General features: G+C 41.8%; 2 protein-coding genes across 8 annotated transcripts in view; both read left to right on the top strand.

Moving 5' to 3' along the window:
- The window catches only part of NPAS2 (neuronal PAS domain protein 2), a 109673-nt gene extending 96360 nt beyond the window's left edge, over window positions 1-13313 (top strand). The window contains exons 18-20 of one of the 2 annotated variants that reach the window (XM_061626847.1): window positions 645-737; window positions 1850-2024; window positions 12143-13313. In XM_061626847.1, the coding sequence (XP_061482831.1) occupies window positions 645-737; window positions 1850-2024; window positions 12143-12166 (292 nt within the window). In that variant the 3' untranslated portion in view covers window positions 12167-13313. Of the gene's footprint in view, window positions 1-644; window positions 738-1849; window positions 2058-12142 lie in introns of both variants that reach the window. The other variant, XM_061626846.1, reaches the window with a different exon arrangement.
- The window catches only part of RPL31 (ribosomal protein L31), a 277352-nt gene extending 255666 nt beyond the window's left edge, over window positions 1-21686 (top strand). For 3 of the 6 annotated variants that reach the window (XM_061626856.1, XM_061626857.1, XM_061626858.1), the window contains exons 2-5: window positions 18648-18755; window positions 20494-20619; window positions 21173-21285; window positions 21618-21686. In XM_061626856.1, coding sequence (XP_061482840.1) covers window positions 18649-18755; window positions 20494-20619; window positions 21173-21285; window positions 21618-21649 — 378 coding nt within the window. In that variant the 5' untranslated portion in view covers window position 18648 and the 3' untranslated portion in view covers window positions 21650-21686. Of the gene's footprint in view, window positions 1-16629; window positions 16737-18647; window positions 18756-20493; window positions 20620-21172; window positions 21286-21617 lie in introns of those variants that run through there. The other 3 variants (XM_061626853.1, XM_061626854.1, XM_061626859.1) reach the window with 3 other exon arrangements.
- Window positions 21687-22491: the final 805 nt, after the last annotated feature.

Genomic DNA, 22491 nt, shown 5'->3' with positions numbered 1-22491 from the left:
ACAGAAAGTTGAAGTAGAAAGCATGTCTACATAGGAAACAAAATGTGAATTAAAAAACCCCACACTTCCTCTCACAAAGTTAGTTGCCATTTCAAACTACTTGTGAATTATAGCTGTCCTGGAGCAGAAAAAAGGCTGTAAAGCCTACTCCATGTTCAGGGCTGGCAAATTGAATGAAAACCTTGAGCCAATGTAAAAATCTACTAGCCCAACATTTGCTAAATATCATCAGAATGTTTCTATGCTGTATGCTCCCTCCTTTAATGGTGGATGGTTGCTGCTTGGAGCAGGAGCATTCACAATGTGATGATACCACATCACATGTTGAGAGCGTGAAAATGTTACAGCCGAGTCTTGTGTCAGATAATTTGCTACAGAGGATTTCAGCAACATTAATGTGGCAACCATAATGTGGGCATTCACTCTTAAGTCAAATATGAAATTCCTTATATAAGAATGGACCCATTTGATAATAAATCTGGAATTACCCTTTATTCCAGAATTCATTAAACTGTGCCCCTGGACCCAGTGCAGATTTAAGTCTATTGGCTCTCAAGCATACACAGAAAAATCCTTCCACTCATTTCAGTATATGCAGGTTAATGCCATACTTCACTGATATTATTTAATTCCCTGTTTCCTAGACTATTACTCAGTCAGCCTATTCAGCCAATGATGCCTGGTTCCTGTTATGCAAGGCAGACAACACATGTTGATGTGACTGGACAGCAAGCTAAGTATGTAATATGTTATTGGGGGCAGGAGTAGGAAGGAAAAATTTGAAATCATACTACTGAGACATACCATTTACAGCAGTGTTTCTCAACTTTTTTAACCCATGCCCCCTTTTATATTTGTTGGAAACATTCACACCCCACTGGTTGAGAAACACTGATTTAGAGTGAGGTAATGGAACTACAACTTATCCAGTGGTAGTACTTGGGGTAAGTAGACTAATTATGCCACAGATGGAATAAGGGTGGCTCCACATTTTGACAGCCCAGATACTATCCCACCAGCCCAGATACTATCCCACCATACCTTATCTACCTGCTGTCAAGAACCCAAAATCCCAATATTTCACAGATCCCAGCTATCCCAATACATTCTTTCTCTCATACAGTATTCATGTATTGGGGTCCTCTCATGCCATCTGGAGAACTAATGGGACCTGGCTTGGAAAATCTTTTATGTTTCAAGGAAACCTTGAGGCTGCTGCTTGAAACAATCTAATTTTGTGCAATATTAGTCTAGTTGGTAGTGCTTCAGAAATCTCTTAACTTGCTTCCTATGTCATGCTACAGCTTCTTTTCTTTTTACCCATAAACCCATAATTTTTTGTCCAAAGATGTCTTGACATTTTCTCAGTCACTTGGCTCACCCAAATAGCAAAATTGGTCTTAGTCTTTTCAATACCAGAAACAAAAATACTAAGTTGCTTCAACCCTGATCAGCTTCCTCCTCCTCCTCCAAACTATCCCCAACCCTAGTCAACCTTCTCAATTTCAAAGATGGCACTAGGCATGCACTGAGAGCCTGGAAAAGTTACTTTTTTGAACTACAACTCCCATCAGCCCCAGCCAGCATGGCCACTGGATTGGGCTAATGGGAGTTGTAGTTCAAAAAAGTAACTTTTCCAAGCTCTGCATGCACTGTATGTACAGGAGGTATGTGTAGAAATGAATGTGCTTGACTACATAACATTCCATATCTTGCAACCATCAGCCTACCTACATAGGTCCCAAGTCAGCAGCATCTGCTATTTTTCCAACTGTTGTCCATAATATATTGTGCTATGACATCAGTGTTTAGTCTTGGTTGAAAAACTTAGGACTTTTTATTTGACTAGATACTCTCAAAGTCTACAAAAGTTCCAAAATTTGGAAGAGCAAACCTCTGGAAGCAGTGCACCTATAGTGCTGATGGGACAAGCAGTATTGCACCCTGGGTTCTCTGCAGCACAGCCATCTCAGGCTTCATCTTTACAACCTATGCATCAACATCAGCAGCAATGCTACCTGCAGGTGGGCTGCAACAGAACTGACAGCACCTAATGGGTAAGCCACCCTGAAAGTTTTTTTTAGCTGAAGGGGTGGCATACAGGTTTTTTCATTATTATTTTTTGAAAATTGTGCTAGTATTCATAAACTAATGAAAGTTCTCACTTATTTTTTTTAGAATGGAAGATTAAATGTGACTTGCTAATTGGTTTTCTGGTTTGGGGGCATGGTTTTTGTGTGTGTGTTGAAGGTATTACAGCTTTTCGATAAACACAACAGCAGAGAGGCTTTATGATTTTTTAAGTTAGAAATGTAAAAATAGGAACATTATGAGAATGAAAATACAGGAAGTACAAAAACAACAAAAATATTGCTTCAGTTGTAATCTATATCAGATGTCCAGCTAATTTCATATTATTCTCAAACCACAGCTAGCACTTCTAGACATACATTTTCTTTGACACAGTACAGTTGCAGTAGCATACAAATGGCGTCTACAAATGGTGTCTACAGTGTCAACAATCTCATTTTATTTATTTTATTTAAAAAATCACACTCAGCTTTTTAAGGAACTTCTTTCACAAATCAGCTTACAATCTCTAATAAAAACCCATTCCACCTGACCAAAAAAATTAGAAATTTAAAGTAGTCTTTCTTCCCATAACTGTTTAAAATGGATCATTTTATCCATCAGCATTGTGTTCTAATTCTTACATTTCCAGATTTTCAAATTTGGCTGATACATAATAAACAGTCTTGTGACGCCTTGAAGACCAACAGATATATTATGGCATAAGTTTTGTTGTTTACAGTCCAGTACATCAAATATGTGAAATGTTATTCAGAGTTATAGGAATACATACTTTTGGGGCAGAGTGTGTGTGTAAATAGTGAGATCAGAAGGAAATGAAATGCAGAAAATGCAGATAGGGATAATTGCATTACAGTGACCATTCACAAGACAGTCATGTTGATAACACAGATGTCCTCGCATTGGCGAGCCAGTTAACACTTGTAGTGTTGTTGTTGTTTTAAATCTTTGTCCTGGTTCAGTCCACAAGTGATAGCACTGAATTTCTTGGTGAATTAATTCAGCAATATCACACTACAGTTTCCCTTTGAAGACTGCAACAAGTTTCTTTGTTGTGTTTGCTGCGAAGGATTGACATGGCTACCTCTCTGTAAATTAGTCAATAGTCGTTGTCTATGCTACAATCTAATGCTAGGTGTCACATTCCCAAATAAAATAAAATTCTATAAAAATAGAATCTCATAACAATAATCAATATGTAAAACTATTAGGCCTGAGAATACCCTGGAATGTCTTGGCATATTGCCAAGGATGTCTTAAAGTTCTATCTACACGTATTTCCTCACCAATACAAATCCAAAGCTCAGCTGAATATTAAGTCTAGATAATTTTTTATGCCTTTCAAACATAATGGAACTCAAACTCCCAGTCAGTAACGCCCTCTGCTGTGGACCAGTTGTTTGTGCTCCCAATCTGGAGTATCACTGAGGAAGTTAGGATATCATGGCTTCGGTGTATGGAAAAATATGCTCACATTTTCTGCACATATAAACATCAACGTGATCTGGAGCAGACTGTTTTAATTTGATTACGCTGGAAACTTTGCAGTGGGACATCAGGTTTCTTTCTTAATTCTGACTCTAGCGCTTTGTGTCTGTCTGGTGGATTTCTTTTGTTTTATGGATTCTGCTAATTTCCTTGTTCCATTTGTTTTTTCCTTTTGCTTCACAAAAACTCCCTGAATTTATTACTTGTCATTGATTTCTCTTGGCTTTATAGCCAGTAATTTCCTATTTAAAAAAACCAAACAACTGTGGTGTCTCCCATTAAAATGATAAACATATGGACTGTGGAAATAAGATCAAATTGTGTAAGCCCCAATATCCCCTCTTCAGGAGCACAAAACACGTCAACAACAGAAGGATGTTGGCAATAAGGGGACATCAGCCACAGGCAGTTTATATAGCAAATATTAAAGCTATAAACCTACATTCATTTACTGTACTAGGAAGGTAAGCTCCATTGAACTTAGTGGGACTTATTTCTGAATAAACATACTTAGGATTGCGCTGCAAGTATTTCCACATGTAACATTGCATGCCCGTGACAAACGTGATTGCAATGAAGTCACTGAAGAAAAAATGGAATGGAATGGATTGCCAATGGAGAACAGAAAAGGAAGCCAAACTATTGGATGAAATGGATATAAAAAATTCACCTGTATCTTCCAATTAACTAACTTTCTGACTGTTAAGAGTTTATCAAAAAGTTCCAAAAAGCTCACCTGATTTACGCCAATGTTTTTGCACCAGTAGACATATTTCAAATTTTAAGAAGGTGCTGTGGGTGCCAGTCACAAAATAACTGCCATGGGGGAGTAGGGATGGGGTTCACTATCTGACTAAATTTCATTTTTCAGTTTGTCAAATGGGTTGCCATAAATTGTGTTCCTCTAGTTATCGCAATTCCTGGTTCTCCCTTTTTTTGGTTATTTCTTCTGAAAAATTATGTATTGTCCCTGTTATTTCTTATGCTGCTGTATAATTTACATAATGTATACAGCAGCAGCCAATTACAAAAATAATTACGTAAATAATTATGTAATCCTTGGTGTGGGTTTTTTTAAAAAATTACAGTGTCGCTGACAGCCACAAACACACGCAAAGAGTAGGAGCCTTTTTGACAATGAAATGAACTTGCCAACTATCCAAGAATTCAATACCAAATCTGATTTTGCAAATAATCTACACCATCTCTAGTGGGGGCATGGCGTTACGCAACATGGCTGCTATGGCAGTATGGCATAGCACAAAATGAGAGAGTACAGTCACTCCTGCTCCCCATGGATAGAACAGGGCAGTTACCAAACACAGCAAATAGAAGAGTTAAAAGTGTGAATGAACACAAATCTTGATGAATGGGGGAAGGAGTTGGCAAACCTATGGGTTTGCAATTTGAGGAAGGCAAGGCGGGAACGACAGTATTGTTATACACTGCAGAGCATCTTCCCCATGGTTGCCAATTTAATGATTTCCCCCTAAAATCTAGTGTTTTTAGGTGCATGAATTTTCCTGCCTAGTCACTAGTGGGAAATCTAGTGGATGTCAAACATCTTATGGTCAGAATCTGGCGGGTTTTGCAAATACTTCAATTTCATTCCCCCCCCCCCGCTATTATGTATTTGATGAAACTGTCTAGCCAAAATCTAGCTTTTTAAAATATATATATATCTTTTTTTATATTTTCTTGTAGTTTTCATTGTTTGCATTTCTGTCCCTATGTACGGTCAAGCGTTACTTGACCATTGCTTCATTTCTATTGTAAGTCGTGGCTAGTTGGCTACCCCTTTGAAAGCATACCAGAGTAATTTACCCAGCACAACACAATGAACCAGTAACAGAGAGAAGGATCAAATCTCCAGATCCTATGGTGTGCTTGTTTTTTGAATGTATAAAGACAAGGAGGTTCTTGCCAATTGGCTGATTAAGAAGGAAAATGTGCAGGCAATATTCTACCCATTCAAAGTGTGATGCAGCCTAAGCACCACCAAAGCACCATGATTAGAAACCATACGCCTCAGAAGTAAATGGCCTGATCATGCACAGAGTGCACCTACCAATGAGGAACCTCTCTCTCTCTCCCCCCCGTCTCTCTCTCTCTCACACACACACACACAGACAGACAGACAGACACACACACACACACACACACGCACAAAACACACACACACACAGAGCAAGCATTTTTTAAACCTAAAAAACCAGGAATATAAAACCTCCATACTTTTGTCAAATTTAAAAGACACATGCACATATTTATTATCTGCAGTTCAAAACTTAAATACAACACACCAACTTAAATTCTGTTATCCACTTTGTTAAGCAATTCCTCACAACGTTTCACAATAACACAAAAATGCTATCAAATATGATGTCTAGTGCCGTGGTTCCCAACCTGGGGGCCATGACCCTCTGGGGGGCTGCAAAGTAATCCAGAGGGGGCTGCAAACAGTAAAGAAATGAATTAATTTCTTTTTTAAAGTCTTCATTCCCTGGATGCTGTCTGCTTCTTACTGCTGCTGCAGATGACACCTCCCCCTTGCTTAGGGTTGCCAGGTCGGAACCATCCAAAAACCTGAGAAAATGGGGGCGGGCCCTAGTGACGTCATGGGGCGGGCCCTAGTGATGTCACGGGGCGGGCCCTAGTGACGCCATGAAGCATGATACATTGTATCAACCACGCTTGCGTGCAGCATACCATTCAAAAAAAAAATTCTGATTGGAAATTAAAATAGAAATCTTACCTAAAAGAGGTCCAGCTGAAGTGACAAGGTCATTCCTTCTCACCATCTTAGGGAGTATGGATGGAAAATGGAAATGGAATGCCTTCAAGTCGATCCCAACTTTTGGTGACCCTATGAATAGGGTTTTCATGGTAAGAGGTATTCAGAGGTGGTTTACCATTGCCTTCCTCTGACTTTGGACACATATACTTTGGACACATAATGAGAAGACATGATTCATTAGAAAAGACAATAATACTGGGGAAAACAGAAGGGAGTAGAAAAAGAGGAAGACCAAACAAGAGATGGATTGATTCCATAAAGGAAGCCACAGACCTGAACTTGCAAGATCTGAACAGGGTGGTTTATGACAGATGCTATTGGGGTCGCTGATTCATAGGGTCACCATAAGTTGAAACTGACTTGAAGGCACATTAACAACAACAACTGAATTAAAGATACAAAAAAGGAAAGTGGAAGGTGTTTTATTTTATTTTTTACAGCCTGGAGAAGTGGTAAGAGGTAAAGTCAGGAATGAATGCATTTTTTAATGAACAAGATAGCATGTTGAACTATCTTGTAAAAATGAACTAAGAGTGCTTGCAGCAGCTATGCTAATGCAGAGTGAGCCAGTTGTTATCTGCATGGTGCTATGAAGTCAGTTGTATGTTAACTGTATGCTCATGCAACAGATGGTATAGCACAGTGGGGAGGAGAGCCTGGCTGGGAGTCCAGAGTCTATGAGTTCAAATCCCCACTCGTGTCTCCTGGATGTCAAGGGCCAGCTAAAGATCACCCCCACAGTGAGTGGCTCAGGGATTATGTGCCCTGCCACCTGTGGGCAAGGTGCATAGTCACAAGGAGCCGTTTCCCCCAGCTGGCAGTTGCGGACAAGGAAGGGACTGGCTTGTGCAGCTGTGGCAAGCTGAGCAGGCCCTAGCCAGGTGGGGAGTACTAGCCTTAGATGGTAAACCGCCTCTGAATACCGCTTACCATGAAATCCCTATTCATAGGGTAGCCATAAGTCGGAATCGACTTGAAGGCAGTCCATTTCCATTTCCATGCATATAATTAAACAGATGCAGTCAAGTTTTTGGACTTTATTGTGATTGCTGGCCAAGCAGGATAGGGCTCATGGGAGTTTTAGTACAATATCTGGAGGATGCTACTTTGGCTGCCTTTGGGATAATAGATGGCAGCCTTAAGTCTGAAATGGTGTTTGGAATTCTGTAGAGACCAGCCAGTACACATTATGTCATAAGGCCAATTCTTAACCATTTGGCTGTGGCAGTTACCTGAAATTGCTCTTTCGTGGGCTCTCACAAACACCACCAAGCTTTTCTTTTAAAACAGACCACCTTGTTTAAGTACATACAAAGAATAAAAAAGGAAGTCAACTGACAAGAACAAGACACTTTTTTTCTAAGCAAAATTGATCAAAGAAAAAAAGTATGCTTGTGTGTGTGCCTGTGCGTTTGTGTGTAACACACACACACACACACACTTACATGTAGCATAGAATCACAGAGCTAGAAGGGGCCTTTTAGTCCTTCTAGTCTAAGCCCCTGCTGGAAGTCCAAAACCCAGAACAAGATCAGGTCTGTTCGCTTAAATTGCCACATTAGAGACTTAATGAGACAACACGAGTCAGTTTATTGGGAACTTTCCTACAACAGGGTGACCATATGCTTAGATCTGATAGACCTGAAGCAGCTGACAATTTAGGGCAGACTTCCCCAGCTTGGTGCCCTCCAGATGTTAGCTGGTGGCAGCTGTATGCCCAAAGATATCTGGAAGGCACCAGGTTGGGGAAGGCTGCTTTGGGGAGATGGGAAATGTGCAGAAAAATGGAACAATGGCACACATTCCTATTTGTTGTCATTTCAATCTCACTCCCACATCCTGTCAAGAAAAGACAATTACATGATGATTCTGTCTGTTTCCAGCAGTGCAATTATCCAGAGGAAATAGTAAGAAACTGAGGATTAGGGCCAAACTCTCTCTTTCTCTCTCTCCAGCATCTCTCTCTTTCTCCAGCATCGCTCTCTTTCTCTCTCTCTCTCTCCAGCATCTCTCTCTCTCTCTCAGCATCTCTCTCTTTCTCCAGCATCTCTCTCTTTCTCCAGCATCTCTCTCTCTCTCTCTCTCTCTCCAGCATCTCTCTCTCTCTCTCTTTCTCTCTCTTTCTCCAGCATCGCTCTCTTTCTCTCTCTCTCTCTCCAGCATCTCTCTCTTTCTCTCTCTCTCTCTCAGCATCTCTCTCTTTCTCCAGCATCTCTCTCTTTCTCCAGCATCTCTCTATTTCTCTCTCTCTCCAGCATCTCTCTCTTTCTCTCTCTCTCTCAGCATCTCTCTCTTTCTCCAGCATCGCTCTCTTTCTCTCTCTCCAGCATCTCTCTCTTTCTCTCTCTCTCTCAGCATCTCTCTCTTTCTCCAGCATCTCTCTCTTTCTCCAGCATCGCTCTCTTTCTCTCTCTCTCTCTCTCCAGCATCGCTCTCTTTCTCCCTCTCTCTCTCTCCAGCATCGCTCTCTTTCTCCAGCATCTCTCTCTTTCTCCAGCATCTCTCTCTTTCTCCAGCATCTCTCTCTTTCTCTCTCTCCAGCCTCTCTCTTTCTCCAGCCTCTCTCTCTTTCTCTCTCTCCAGCATCTCTCTCTTTCTCCAGCATCTCTCTCTCTCTCTCCAGCATCTCTCTCTTTCTCCAGCCTCTCTCTCTTTATCTCTCTTTCTCCAGCATCTCTCTCTTTCTCCAGTTTCTCTCTCTCTCTCCAGCCTGCTACCCACAGCAGCAGTGGATGCCGGACGGGGCCAGCTCCTTCTTAGCCCCGAGGACGCCCGGCCGCTTCACCCCTCGTGCTGTGGGCGCCGCTGGGCGGCAGCAGCCACGATGCGCTCCCCAGCCAGAGACGCTGCGGCTGCCGCCGCCGCCACTGCCAAGCTCCATCGCGGCCACTCCTGCCCAGCGGCGCCCACAGCAGGAGGGAGAATGACAGCGCCGTGCTCGCCCGACTGGCCTTTTAAGCAGCACCCGCCTCATGCGCCCAGGGCCAGCCCCTCGTTGCCGCTCCCGCCCGCCCCTGTCCAAGACAGGCTGCTGCCTGGGAAGACAGAGCCCGGCCCCGGCGGCACCAGCTCTCCCTGCCTCAATGACAAAGGGCGGGAAGGCGGCCAATGAAAAGCCGGAGTTCATCCAGTTTAAGCAAAGTATTGCCGGAGGCCGGAGACGGCCCCTTTTTCCCTGAAACTCCGGCCAAAAACCGGAGACCTGGCAACCCTACCCTTGCTCCAAAGGAGTGGGGAGGACTTTTGCTAAAGCGCCAGAGCATCTTTCAGGTGTGCTGAGGGCAGGCATCTGCCTATAAAACACATGGCAGATACCAAAGGAGGCTGAGGGTGGAGCTACCGGGAAGAAGAGGGGATCACTATCGCCGACTCCCATCTCCTTGCACTGCCACTACTGATGACGCCCTTACTCAGAACGAGAAGAGAGGGCTTTTTGTGAAGCAAAAAGCAACAAAGCTGCAACAAAAGGGTGATTTCCCCCTTCCTTCTTGACAACCAGCCTGCCTGTGCCAGCGTCCCTCCTTACTTCCACCTACACTCTGCCCCCCCATCTCTCTCTCTAAGATGTTGTGGCAGTTGAGGGCTTCCCCCTCCCATGAGCCTAAATGCATGCATGCCTGCAGATTTTTGCAAGAGGGACAGGTGTGTTTGTGTGTGTGCATACGCTGATCTGTCTTCTGCTCCACTCTCATTCCCCATGTGCACTGTAGCCAAGTCATCTGTTCTGATGATCATCTCAAGGCCTAAAAGCACTAACCACCCTCGTTAATCTATCCACCCTTTTGTCTTCACAATCTAGCATCTTCACCACTACCACATTGCTACTTCTAGATGATGATGATTTAAAAAAAGCTCAGCAGGCTGGCTGAGGCTGGGGTCCACATACTGCAGCTGAAATATATTTATTTATTTATTATTGCATTTATATCCCACCTTTTCTCCAAGTTGCTCAACATGGTGCACATGGTTCTCTCCCCCCCTTTCCATTTTATCCTTGCAGGGACCCTGTGAGAAAGGTCAGGTTGAGACACTGTTGTCTGGTCCAAGGTCACCCAGTGGGCTTCATGGCTGGGTGGGGATTTTAACCTGGATCTTAGTCCAACACTAACCCACTGGTGTTGGGAGACAGGGACTATGCAATTTCAAACTGTGTATGTGTGTGTGTGGGATACCAATTTGATTGGGCCTTTGCATTGAGAAAGCAACACCTCCCTGTCTGCAGGTAGTTTTTTATGGAATGGGGTATTTGGAGATTACAATTAAGAGAGACTAAAATTACAATTAGCGTGGGGGGGCGTCACAAAATGTTTTGAGCTTACAAAGGGGGTCCCATACTCATAAGGGTTGATAACCACTCATCTAGTGGGTTAAGGTCAGATTTTGGTGGATTTGGGATGGGAAATTTTTTTCTTGCTGGCAACACTGATATCCCCCCCCCCTGTAGTGCTCAGGCGCCTCTGTAGGAGGTGGGTGCTATTAGTGCATCTGGTGGGTGTGCATAGGTTTTTGGGCCTAGAAGGTGCAGCAGCCTAGGCTAGTACAGGGCAGGACCTGAGAAGACGCAGAGGAGTGAGCGAGCTGGCTGTACAAGGCCCAGGAAGCCTAATGAGACCTGACTAACTTAGTCCAGGCAATGGGGAGCTGGAATATTGTGTGTGCGTGCATGTTTGGGAGGCATCTCTTTCCTAGTTTGTTTAAACTATTGAAAAATATATCCTTTCAATCGGGTTCCATTTCAAAATGGTTTTGAAGAGTATAATGTGGCTAGAGCCTTAGTTGCAACAGTTTGAGACCTCTGCCCAGCTGTGCAAATCATTTTAAATAATTCACCTTATTTTACTTTTCTCATGCAAACTTATGTAGTACCAAAATAGGGCATGTGACATTTGCTGGTAGAGCCATCAGAACCAGTGTTAGCTGGCTGGCCCAGGGCCTGTCCATAGAACAGTGATTGTGTGCTTGTACAGTTAATTCTAGCACCTGTAGTTCAGAGAGATGTATCGTTCCTATGTGACATGCTGTCAAGCATTTCCTTATGAAAAGTGATGTTTATAGGTATTAATTTAGTTTTTAAGGTGAAACTTCTCTTAATTGCTTTCCTGGCATGGCAATTCCTGGCTTTCCTGTTAGTTCAGGGAAGTAGTTGCCTCAGGAGAACTGAACTCACAGTTCACGAGCTTACTAAAACATTGTACCTGCACAAGGAAGTCTTTCCATCTGTGTACATTTTCTGTGCTGCAGGACTCACCTTTGGTGCATCCACAGCTGTGTGTGAACATTCATTCTCAACTTTGACACATGCGCTAACACCATACAGGTGTTCAGTGTTTCACCACAGAAGAGCAAATTTAGTAATCTTGGCTTTTGAAAGTAACATATTTGAAGGAATTTCAAGTGAGCAATTCCTCTTCAAGTTTGCAGAGAAATCACAGCACATTAGACTTTATTAACAGTTCATATCATTATGGTAGGATGACTGGCACAATATACATTTACTTCCTAGTCACTGTTATTTAGTTTACATAACTATTTTGCATGTGGAAAATATTATATTTAAATTGAATTGCTTTTCTGTAAATTTCACAAGTCATAAGAACTAAAATACATAAATTGGTTTTTTTTTTAATCATTACCTATGAAAACTTTCCCCCTCTTTTATAGTGACCAATGCCCCAACCCTTCTGCCCCCCCCCCCCGCATTGAAAATTGTCTTGCTATACTCCTGGCTAAACATTTGATTGCATCAATATTTTGTTTTATCTACAGGTCTGCAGGCCTTTTGCACACTGAGCAGACAGATTCTTTGCTTTTGCCTTCCTACTCTCAACATGAAGGAAGTGTAGAGTACCATCTTGTGCAATCACAGCAACAGCAGCAACCTGATGTCAGGAGAACCATCAACTTGCCTGAATCCTCAGACATGCAATGTCTACAGTAGAATCCGCCATCGCAATCAGGACATATTTAGCTTTATTTAATGGTAGTTGGGCAGAGGGGAAGAGCGGTGTTTGCATATGTGTTCATTTCAGAGTTTTGTGATGTAAAGAAATTACCAAGTGCAGACTTCAGTGGATAGTGCAATAGGAAAAAAGTGGGAATCATTTTGCAGATGTTTGCACTATTTTGTGACTATGTTATGTATAGTAATACTAATACATACCCTCATGTGCAAACTGGTATGTGTCAGTAGAATATTCTTCTGAATATTTTGACGAGAGTATTCTGGATATTCCAAATAAGTGGATATGAGTTACTTGGCCTTCACTATTTTGAGCTTTTGAATATGAAAAGCACTGGTTCAGATACATCTATTGAGAGAGAGATTATTTTTATTATTATTATTATTTTGCACAACTGCACAAAAGGCATAACCTAGCACTTTCAGTAAACAAACATTTATTCCAGTGGCCACAGAAGCAGGTCCAGTAAGATAGAACATGTTATCATTTATTTAAACAAAAAACACCCTGCAGTTTATAGCCCTTGGACTTATAACCTGAAAGTATTGCACTTGTTACCTCTCCCTTTTGCTATTTCTAATGTTTCAAAGAAATTACACTGTACATTTTCCTATTTACTTAGTGAACTTCAACTATAAACAGTGAACCTAAGCACATTTATTAAACTGTTATTCTAATGTCTAGTCATGCTCTTTAAATCTCTTCTACTAACTGAATAGCCCCCTCACAACTGTTCATAGAACAAGCATCTGAAGAATATGCACTGTGTTACAGCCCATTAAGTGGAAAAATGCTGTAACTATATGACATATCTCTTTCACTATCACGTTTGTATTTTCCTCCAAAGCATTGCACTTTTGTATGCTTTATTTTGACGTTTCTAAGAAAGATTGTACGTAATTATACAAGTAGCATAAAAAAGCTGTAGTAAACAAAACAAAACACCCAACTCTGACCTATTTCTGTATAAAATAAAATAATATGGGATTATGTGGTCATTGTTTTATGTATGAAAGACCAGCTCATTTCTTAGGTAAAAAGTTTTTTTCTCCATGCTTTTTTGTGAGTGAACATTTTGTAATAAATGAACAATTAGTAATAAAGCTTCAGGCCTGTAGCTTGATCATACGAGTGCCTGGAGAAAGCTGTTGCTACACTACCCTTTGGACCAGTCTGATATGAAGCGAACGTGAAACAGGTGGTGTTGGACAGCCTGTGGATTGTGGTAGCCTGATGCTTGCTATGTGGGCTTTTTGCTTGCTAACCTTTCTCTTCCCATTTGCCCTACCCCATTCTCCATTGTTTTACAACCTGTTATGTGGGTATTTGAGGGGTGTGGTCTGTTGCAGTGCTGTTTATGTCAGCATATGAAGTGTTCAGCATGTGGTATGGTGCTTGGTGAATTCAAGTGACTATGACAAGGGGCAACCTATTGCAGCATACACACAACTGTTTGGAGAGAGGTAATCCATAGCATCTGACCACATAGTGAGGAGAATTTTACGACACCTCTGCTCCTAATCATCTATCTCAAGAAAAGAGATGGAAAGTTTCTCTTATTGTGGGTAGGCTGCTACAAAAAAGTACACGAGGCCGTATGCAATGCATCCTGCAGTAAAACACTTCTTTTGTAAACCATTATATTGTTACTTGCGTGCTCTGTGGGGGCTGGTGGACCTGCAGGTCTTTCTACTTGGTATTGTTTTTGAATTACATTGCCTGCTGTGTTGCTACAAACTCATTCCATCTGTGTTGCTACAAACCCATTGGCACCAGTGCACACAACAAAGGCTTTGTGCAACAAATGATCCCAGATGGGGATGCACATGCCCTTTCAAATCAACAAGCTTGACATGGTCTGGGTGAGCATCACAATTTGGATGTTCATTTTCCTCCCATCGGTCCCTCCAGAAAGAAATGGAATGACTGTAAGCAGACACTAAGAGAGAGGGAAGCAGAATTGTATGCCTGCTTAAAACAATCCTCTGGGAATAACAAGCCATTATACCTAGTGAAGGAAGAAGTTGATGCCTGAACCTTTAATCTAGAATTTGGCTCCCTCTCAATCTCACTTTTTATAGGGGTGCAAATCAATTATCACACATTAGAAGCTTCATAACAAAAGTCTTGCAGCATCTTAAAGGTAAATTTATTATGTGAGTTTCTGTACACAAGATTCAAGATAGTTTATTTTACTACAAGAGCATGGCCACTGATGGGAGTTGTAGTTCAAAAAAAGTAACTTTTCCAAGCTGTGGCTCTTGTCGGAGTTTCTAGCGAGAGCTGCGGAACGGAGATTACTGAGCGAGCTTACGTGTGTGTGTTTGAATCTTTGCTAATATTCTACCTTCCCTGCAAATTAGTCAGACAGAGTCTTTAAGCTTTAAAATAAGAAATAACTACTTTATTCTGGAAATACATATTTGATAGGAAAGAGTTCTAGATCTAGCTAACTAGCTATGCTGGAGCAGCTTGCACTGGTCCCAGTACTAGCCCTCATGGTGGTGAGAGGGAGAGACAAAGCAAACATGTCTGCTCCCCTCTCGAGAGAAGAACTGGGAAGGTGGGAAGGAATTGGGATCAACATCCTTTGCATATCAGTCTAGCAGGAAGGGAAGAGACAGCAGGGGGATCAAAGGACAGGTATCGCCTAGCAACCAAGAGGTCTGCTGTCTCGCTAGCCTTTTTAACCCCATGCACCCTCAACCCACAAGTTGGAGTTGAACCTCATACATTCCAACAGCTCTAACCCCACCCTTTCAGGATTGTAGCCAATAGTGAAGCCAGGGTTGTGTTTTGTTGAGCCAGGCGGTGCTTAGACTTCATTGCAACGTCAGAAAATTTTGAGATTCTGTTTGAGTAAGTAAGAATATGGCTTAGATGTTTTCCTCTTGTGTGCAACTTAAGAGTCAGACCCTGGGGGCTACTGAAGAGGGCAGTGCTTTGAAAACCTTTGCAATATGAAAGTATTTAATCCAATACTTGCTTTCCATGTACCTGGAGTAAACTCCATTGAACTCCATTAGGAATTATATCCCACCTGCTCTGAGCCCGTGGTTCTGAAACCCACTTTGCCAGACAGTCAACTCAATCTCTCTCTTTTAATCAGAACTATTTTATTAAACCAGAAAACACAAAGGCACACAGAAACTTCAAAGAAAGCGTACAGTCTCTAGGGATGGTGAACTCTGGCAGAGAAATATCTTCTGAGAGAGAGAGATAGGTAAAAAAGGAGTGTTGTCCTCTGAGGCTACTAGGCCTGCTGCTAGCTTCACTCATGCCTGAAACAAACTGAGGCAGGTTTGGGAGGGAAAACTAACTAACCAATTAAAGACAGGGGTGATGTCACCTGATAGGAAGTTACTGTAAGGCTAAGGGAGCATAGAGACAGACCGATAGAGTTCCATAACTCTAACCTAATAAATGCCTTGTTTAGCACAACAGAAGGAGTCTATATACAATTCTAAACCCTATGGAGGCAGCACACCACCCTTCCTCTCAGTAGGAGCCCAGGGCGGCAAACAAAAGCACTAAAAACACTTTAAAAATCATAAAAACAGACTTTAAAACACTAGGCTCCTTTCTTCACACAGAGGCTTTCTGGTGACTGGCCTAGCCTGAAGGCACTTAAACCCTTCTTGCCTAAAGCAAGTAGATTAGATTGTTTGTGCAATTTTTGCATAATTTTTGTTATATCTTATAAATTTCTGATATTTTACTTTTATTTTATATTTTGAAGAATTTTATCATTTTTAAGTAATTCATACATTATTGTTTTTTATGTATATATGAAATAGACCGTAGTTAATTGGAGGTTATGTAATACACACACAAAGTGAAAATGCTATTAATTTTTAATCTTACAGTCATATCTTAATCTTATTTAGAAAATTGAAGTTAGCCATTTTGGGTGGGGGTGCAAGTAGTTAGCCTTGCCTAGGGCACAAAATAGCCTGGCACCGGCACTGGACGTGAGCCGCTCGTTGTCTCTCCTCGCACCTCTAGCTTGCAAATACGGGAATCATGACAAATGCAGTAATACTAAAAATGTATTTTTAAATGTTTAAAAACCACATTTATCACACACAGTCAGGCTTGAGCTGGAAAGAGTATGAACTCCTGTCTTTTAGCACCGAATCACAACTATAATAAAAACCGTAAACTCTTATGACCACCGGCCGCTCCTCACCTCGCTGAGTGAGTGAGCGTGCGACTATATTTTAAAGCGTCTCCGAGAGAATCTGCCCCGCCCTCTATCGACACCACTTAGGAATCGGCGAGTCCTAACCGTTCGACGTATTTCCTTTCATCTTTCCTACCTCTATGGTTGTTCCGGGTTCCTAGGTTTCCTCCCATAATGCCCCGCGCTTCCCTTTCCGGTCTGGTCTTGAGCAGGGTAGGTAGGTGCTCTTTGAACTGTTCTTGTTATCCGACTTCATCCGTCCCTGTGGGCCTCGTTATTGTCAGAGTCCGGGCTGCTCTGGATGTCTGTAGCGGGCACGCTTATCGGGGGACGAGTATTTCTGGGCCTGGGCTTGAAGTCTCGTCTGGTGGGACTGAGATTCTTCTCCCTCCCCCCGCGGCTTCCACCCTGGCCTAAGCCTGATATTAATTAAAAACGTTGTGGTAACGGAAGTAGCAGGAGATCCTAAGGGACCACTAAGTCAGCTATCGACTAGGAAGAAAGAAAGGCAGTTCAGAAGGGCTACACCTTGAATATACATATTGTAAAGGGCACGGGGAGCATGTGTTTACCGTCTCAAAAACGAAGGGCTCGGAGCTGAAACGCTCTGGGAAACCCCTTTTATATACTGTTAGTGAAAAGCGGTGTCTGTGTGGAACTTTTGCTTTGATTTCCATCTTCAGGACTAATGAGTAAAACAAGTGGGGACCTAGAACAAGATATTGGAGCGTATCTTCGTCTTCTAACAGGAGTGGTTCTTGAAAGTTGTAGGTAGTTGGCCATGCCTTCCTTCAAGGTACTCAAGATGCAATGAGCTCGAGATTCTACTTCAGGACTGCTGTGTGGTATAATATAGGGCAGATCCCCACCATATAGCTAAAGCACATCCCGTGCACATTTAAAGAACCTTGGGAACTGCAGGCTTCCCCTCAGAGCTACAAATTCCCACCACTCTTAACACACCACAGTTCCCATTATTCTTTGGGGGAACCCACGTGCTTTAAATATGGGTTGGTGTGTTTTAGATGTGTGGTGTGGATCTGCCCATAGACTAAAGATGGTGCTGTGTCATAGTCCTATATATGTACCCACTTACCCCTCCAGCTTTTCATATATTGTTTTACAGGTGTTTCAGTTGCAACAGTTGTTGCACTTGGATCCTACTTGTGGCCTTTTGATAGCCATCTGCTTGGCCACTGTGAGAGCAGGATGTTGGACTATATGGGTCCTTGGCCCAATCCAGCAGGGCTCTTCTTAATATCTTAACTGACATTAAGCATTCTGTGGCTACTGAATGTGCTTGTGCCTCATTGGTTGGGTTTTTTTTTTGAGGGAGTGTACTTTTGCAAACATTAAGGTTCCCTAGAGCATGCTGATACCTGCTTTTGTTTCTCAGTGGCCCCGTTTGGTTCTTATCCTGTTGGTACTTTCCACCAGAGTTTGCTATTAGCAGGACTAATTCATACTGGAGAGAACAAAGGCAGGGAGAAAAGGGTGCAAAGGCTTTCAGAATAGAAGACTTGCTTTTTTCAGTGCAAGGGCTGCAAAGCTTTCAGACTGTGGCACAAGTTATAAACAATCTTCCTTTTTAAATTAGGTCTAAATTAGGTTTAAAGAAACACTTTGGAGTTTTGGCAAAATCAGCTGCTTGTTCTGTAGGCATACTGATTTTAGCAGCTGTGCAGAGAGTTTCACTGCCAGGTAGGCTGGTAGAGAAATAATGAATTGGCATTAATCAACTGGAGTTGTGTAGTGATAAAACATGTGAGCCAGGAAATCTAAATTTTATGAACTCTTAATTGGTGGACTAAGGTAAGCCACTCTTTCTGAATTTACCCACCATTGAAGTATGATAATATTCACCTGGTTCACAGACTTATTGTTAGCATTCATAAGGTAATGTAATTAAGTGCTTTGACATGCTACAACCACTGTGTATACTGCATAATCAGAAGTAGGTGGTTTTATTTGTGAGAAATGAGTGTTTTTTTATCTGTGTATGTTGTGTGTTCATGCATATGAATGGTCTGAGATAAGAGTCATGGATGAAAGGGACTCCTTTGTATTATTAGGATATGTCTTCTTGTGCTTTCAAAACAATGATTTCAAAGTTTTGGTGTTGTGTGCAGATGGCCCCTGCAAAGAAAGGTGGTGAGAAGAAGAAAGGACGATCAGCCATCAATGAAGTGGTTACTCGGGAATATACTATAAACATTCACAAAAGGATCCATGGCGTGTGAGTGATTTTTCTTCCTGGCTTTCATTCTTTGCCTGCCTTTTATGGAAATGTGTATACACTGATACCCAGTGCAAGAGTGGGTTCAAGTGGCCGCTGAAGGTGGGTTTGCATGAGACACTGTAATCTCACTGAATTTACCTCACATCTGTGAGGTATATCACCCAACATTATTCAAAAGCGAATATCAGGAAAAGGTAATACCTTATTAGAAGTGCCATCCCTTTTGTTTTTATGTGCAGAATAATTTGTACCTTGGAATATCCCACATTCTTTTGTAGGCAAAAAATGCTGATGATCTTTAAGGGCTTATCTAGGAATGTGGAAAGGAAAATTCAGTTCTACCAGAGTTTAAGTTAAAGAGCCAGAATCAGCGTTAGAAACGGTTATCTGATACTATAGTTTACATGAATCATATTCACAGGTTTAAAGAGAGCATTTGATGGTGAAAGATTTATCAAGTGTGAATACTCATTGTTCGCTGAAAAAATGACAAGACCATTTTTTTTTAAAGGTTCTCTTGTGTTTTGGCCTGCCTCCCATAGATGCTCATTAATGAGTAAAAGAAAAGGGCAATGTTCTGAGGTGTGTTTGACTAGGGTGTGTGGGGGGGAGGCAGACAAGTAAAGAGGCGGATAGAAACACCTAAGACTTCAGCCAATAAATAAATGCTTATGATGAAGTATAGTAACTGCTGTGCCAAATAACAAATTTGTTGACACTGCAGTTGCAATTTAGCACAGTGGGATCCTTTTTTTGGATTTGGGTGCAAGGTCACTTTTAAAATCAAGACACGTTTGTTCTGTGTAATGCTGGCACTTGCATTGAGGGGGGAAATAGTCTAGTGTATTGTTGATGTACAATGGAACAGGTTTGTCGTTCTTCCTGTTTATAATGGGGAGTATAAGTGTGGTGAAGTGATTTAATCTTTCTTTGCTTTCGTCTGCGGCTGACCTGGGCGCCTGTAGTTTGTGTCTGAAGTATATTAGAGTGGGGAGAACAGAAATTAATGGAGAAGATATTTCTCACAGTAATATAGTCAGATCTGACTTTTCTTAGCTTTGATTTTTTTGAAAAAAATCCAAACAGTGGGCCTCAGAAGCTGGATATTTAGAATGCAAATAAACAGATCATCTAATTTATAAGCTCAGCTGAAGCTCAGATTTCAGAGCTCAGATTTCAGATTCTTCCATCTGTAAGCCACCTATTGTTGCTGAAATTACTTCTAGACTTCCCCATCAAATGTTACAGATAGCATAAAAGGAAAAGGCTTAACATTTTCTCTCCAGCTGGATCCTGGTAGTTGATTTTATGCAGGCTTTATTCACTGTCTGTGTGTGTTGGGGAACATTTTTCAGCGTGAGGGCTGATTTCCTTTCAGGAGCCACATGCCAATAGCTGGTGGGACCAAAGGCAAAAATGGGCAAAGCAAGAGATGTTTCTTGCCTTTGTCGAGTAGGCTATATTCCAGCACACAAAAATCGAAGGCCCACACCCAAACACACACCCTACTCCTCTCCAACCTGGCAAGCAAGAGATGCTATCATAGTTTAAGGACACATTTCAGCCAGGCAAAAGCACTTGAGGTGCAGGGATGGTGAGGGATTTGGCCCCTGGGCCTAAGGTTCCCCACCCCTGGGTTATGCTATTCAAATCCTGACATCTAGGCACAAATATGGGTACTTGAGGTTTAGGAGCAGTAATCCCTTCAGTTACTGGATGTTTTCTGTATTCTCAGGGGATTCAAGAAGCGAGCTCCTCGTGCTCTCAAGGAGATCCGTAAATTTGCAATGAAGGAGATGGGGACTCCTGATGTACGCATTGATACCCGCTTGAACAAAGCTGTCTGGGCAAAAGGAATAAGGTATATTTCAGATAACACCTGTCCTTTGCTCAGTGCAAAAGGACACCAACAAAGAATTGCTGCACTAGTGCACATGTGATTAGGATATGGTGTAAGACATCTATACCATACTGATGCAATATTTCAAAAATGTGCCTTTTTCCAGTCATATCTTATTGATAGTTCTGATGCAGCTGGGCATTACTTCTGCTTTAATAATATCCACTGTAGCACTGAGATGTGTGATGGGGAAACAGTAATCATTACATGGTCCAGAGTCTTGTAAATAAGCCCATAGACTACTGGGCCAGTGACTAAATTCAGGGTAGGTACCATAGTATAAAAGAATGAAATTTTAAACTATGGCTAACATGGCTCCCCCCACCCCCGGACCTGAAGAACAGTCTTAAAGTAAATTTGCAAATGTGATGATGATTATAGAATTGGAAAGCAAAGAGGATTCATTCTGTTGGGGGGGGGGGCTAAAGATATGTTAGGCAAGTAAATACTACTGTTGAAATAGTCAAATGAACATGCTTTTCTGATTGTAATGTAATCACACAAATGTTTATAGGAATGTTCCTTATCGTATCCGAGTGCGTTTATCCAGAAAACGCAATGAAGATGAAGATTCACCCAATAAACTGTATACACTGGTTACTTACGTGCCAGTTACCACTTTCAAAAGTAAGTTTGTTTTCTACATGTTTGTAAAATAATGGGTAGGGATCCACCTTTGCTGCCTTGGCTAGTATATCTATAAATGTTAGCCAAAAAAGTTATTTTTTACTACTTCAGAAAGATTTTATAAAATCTGTGGATGGATGGTATCTATTTGGTGTTGCCCCTCTGCTGATGGAAAGGCCTATGTCAGGATCAGGGAGGGAGGCAATTCTTGGCACATCCCTTTCCCACAATCAGAGCTGAAGTGTTGGGGAACCTCTGGACTTTGGGAAACTGCCTTTCTCCCTTTTCTACCCTATAACCTGAAGCTAATGCAGATTTTCTTTTTTTTGCAGGTTTACAGACCGTTAATGTGGATGAAAACTAATTTTTTCTTAAAATAAAAATGATGTGGTATTACTATCTTCAAGTCTCTTTGAAGTTTGCTGTGGTTCCCAAATTATCAGTTTCAATATTTGTTTATTAGTAGTTTGTTAGAAACAAACATAGAACGAGTCTTTCACAGAACTGTTGACTTGGGAGTTGTAGTCAGTAACAGCAGGAGCCCTAGAGAAAGATATTCCTTTGATGCTTCTGGAACAGATTTCCAAACAGTCCGTAAACCACCAGTGGTCTACAAGCTTCATTCAGGTGGTCCACAGCATGTCCACAGCAAGTCTCTACATTGATTTTTAAGTATATTTTACTGCTTCTCTTAAGCAAATTGTGTGTGTGTTGGACTGCCTTCAAGTCGATCCCGACTTGTGGCGACCCTATGAATAGGGTTTTCATGGTAAGCGGTATTCAGAGGGGGTTTATCATTGCCTTCCTCTGAGGCTGAGAGGCAGCGACAGGCCCAAGGTCACTCAGTGAGCTTCATGGCTGTGGGGATTCAAACCCTGGTCTCCCAGGTCATAGTCCAACACTCTAACCACTATGCCATACTGGCTCTCTTAATACAATAAAATACAGGAAATAAAGGAAGCAACAAAAATACAATTAAAAATCATACAGCATCTACCACAATTGCTACAACAGGCAGAAAAATCATCAAGTGGTCCACCAAGGCTCTTAGCAATTTTCAGGTGGTCCATGGGAGAAAACAGTTTGGAACCACTGTTCTAGAAACAGGCCAATGAAAGCAAGAGTGAACAGAATGCCCTGCAAATTGCACAGGAGTTTGGAAAGTCATAAGGGGCTCAACTGACTAAAGGTTCAATTTGAAGGTAC

Source organism: Rhineura floridana, chromosome 5 (assembly GCF_030035675.1).
Source record: "Rhineura floridana isolate rRhiFlo1 chromosome 5, rRhiFlo1.hap2, whole genome shotgun sequence".
NCBI classification, from domain to species: domain Eukaryota; kingdom Metazoa; phylum Chordata; class Lepidosauria; order Squamata; family Rhineuridae; genus Rhineura; species Rhineura floridana.
Note: the sequence above shows the minus strand (reverse complement) of the source record. Positions and strands in the feature narration are given on the sequence as shown.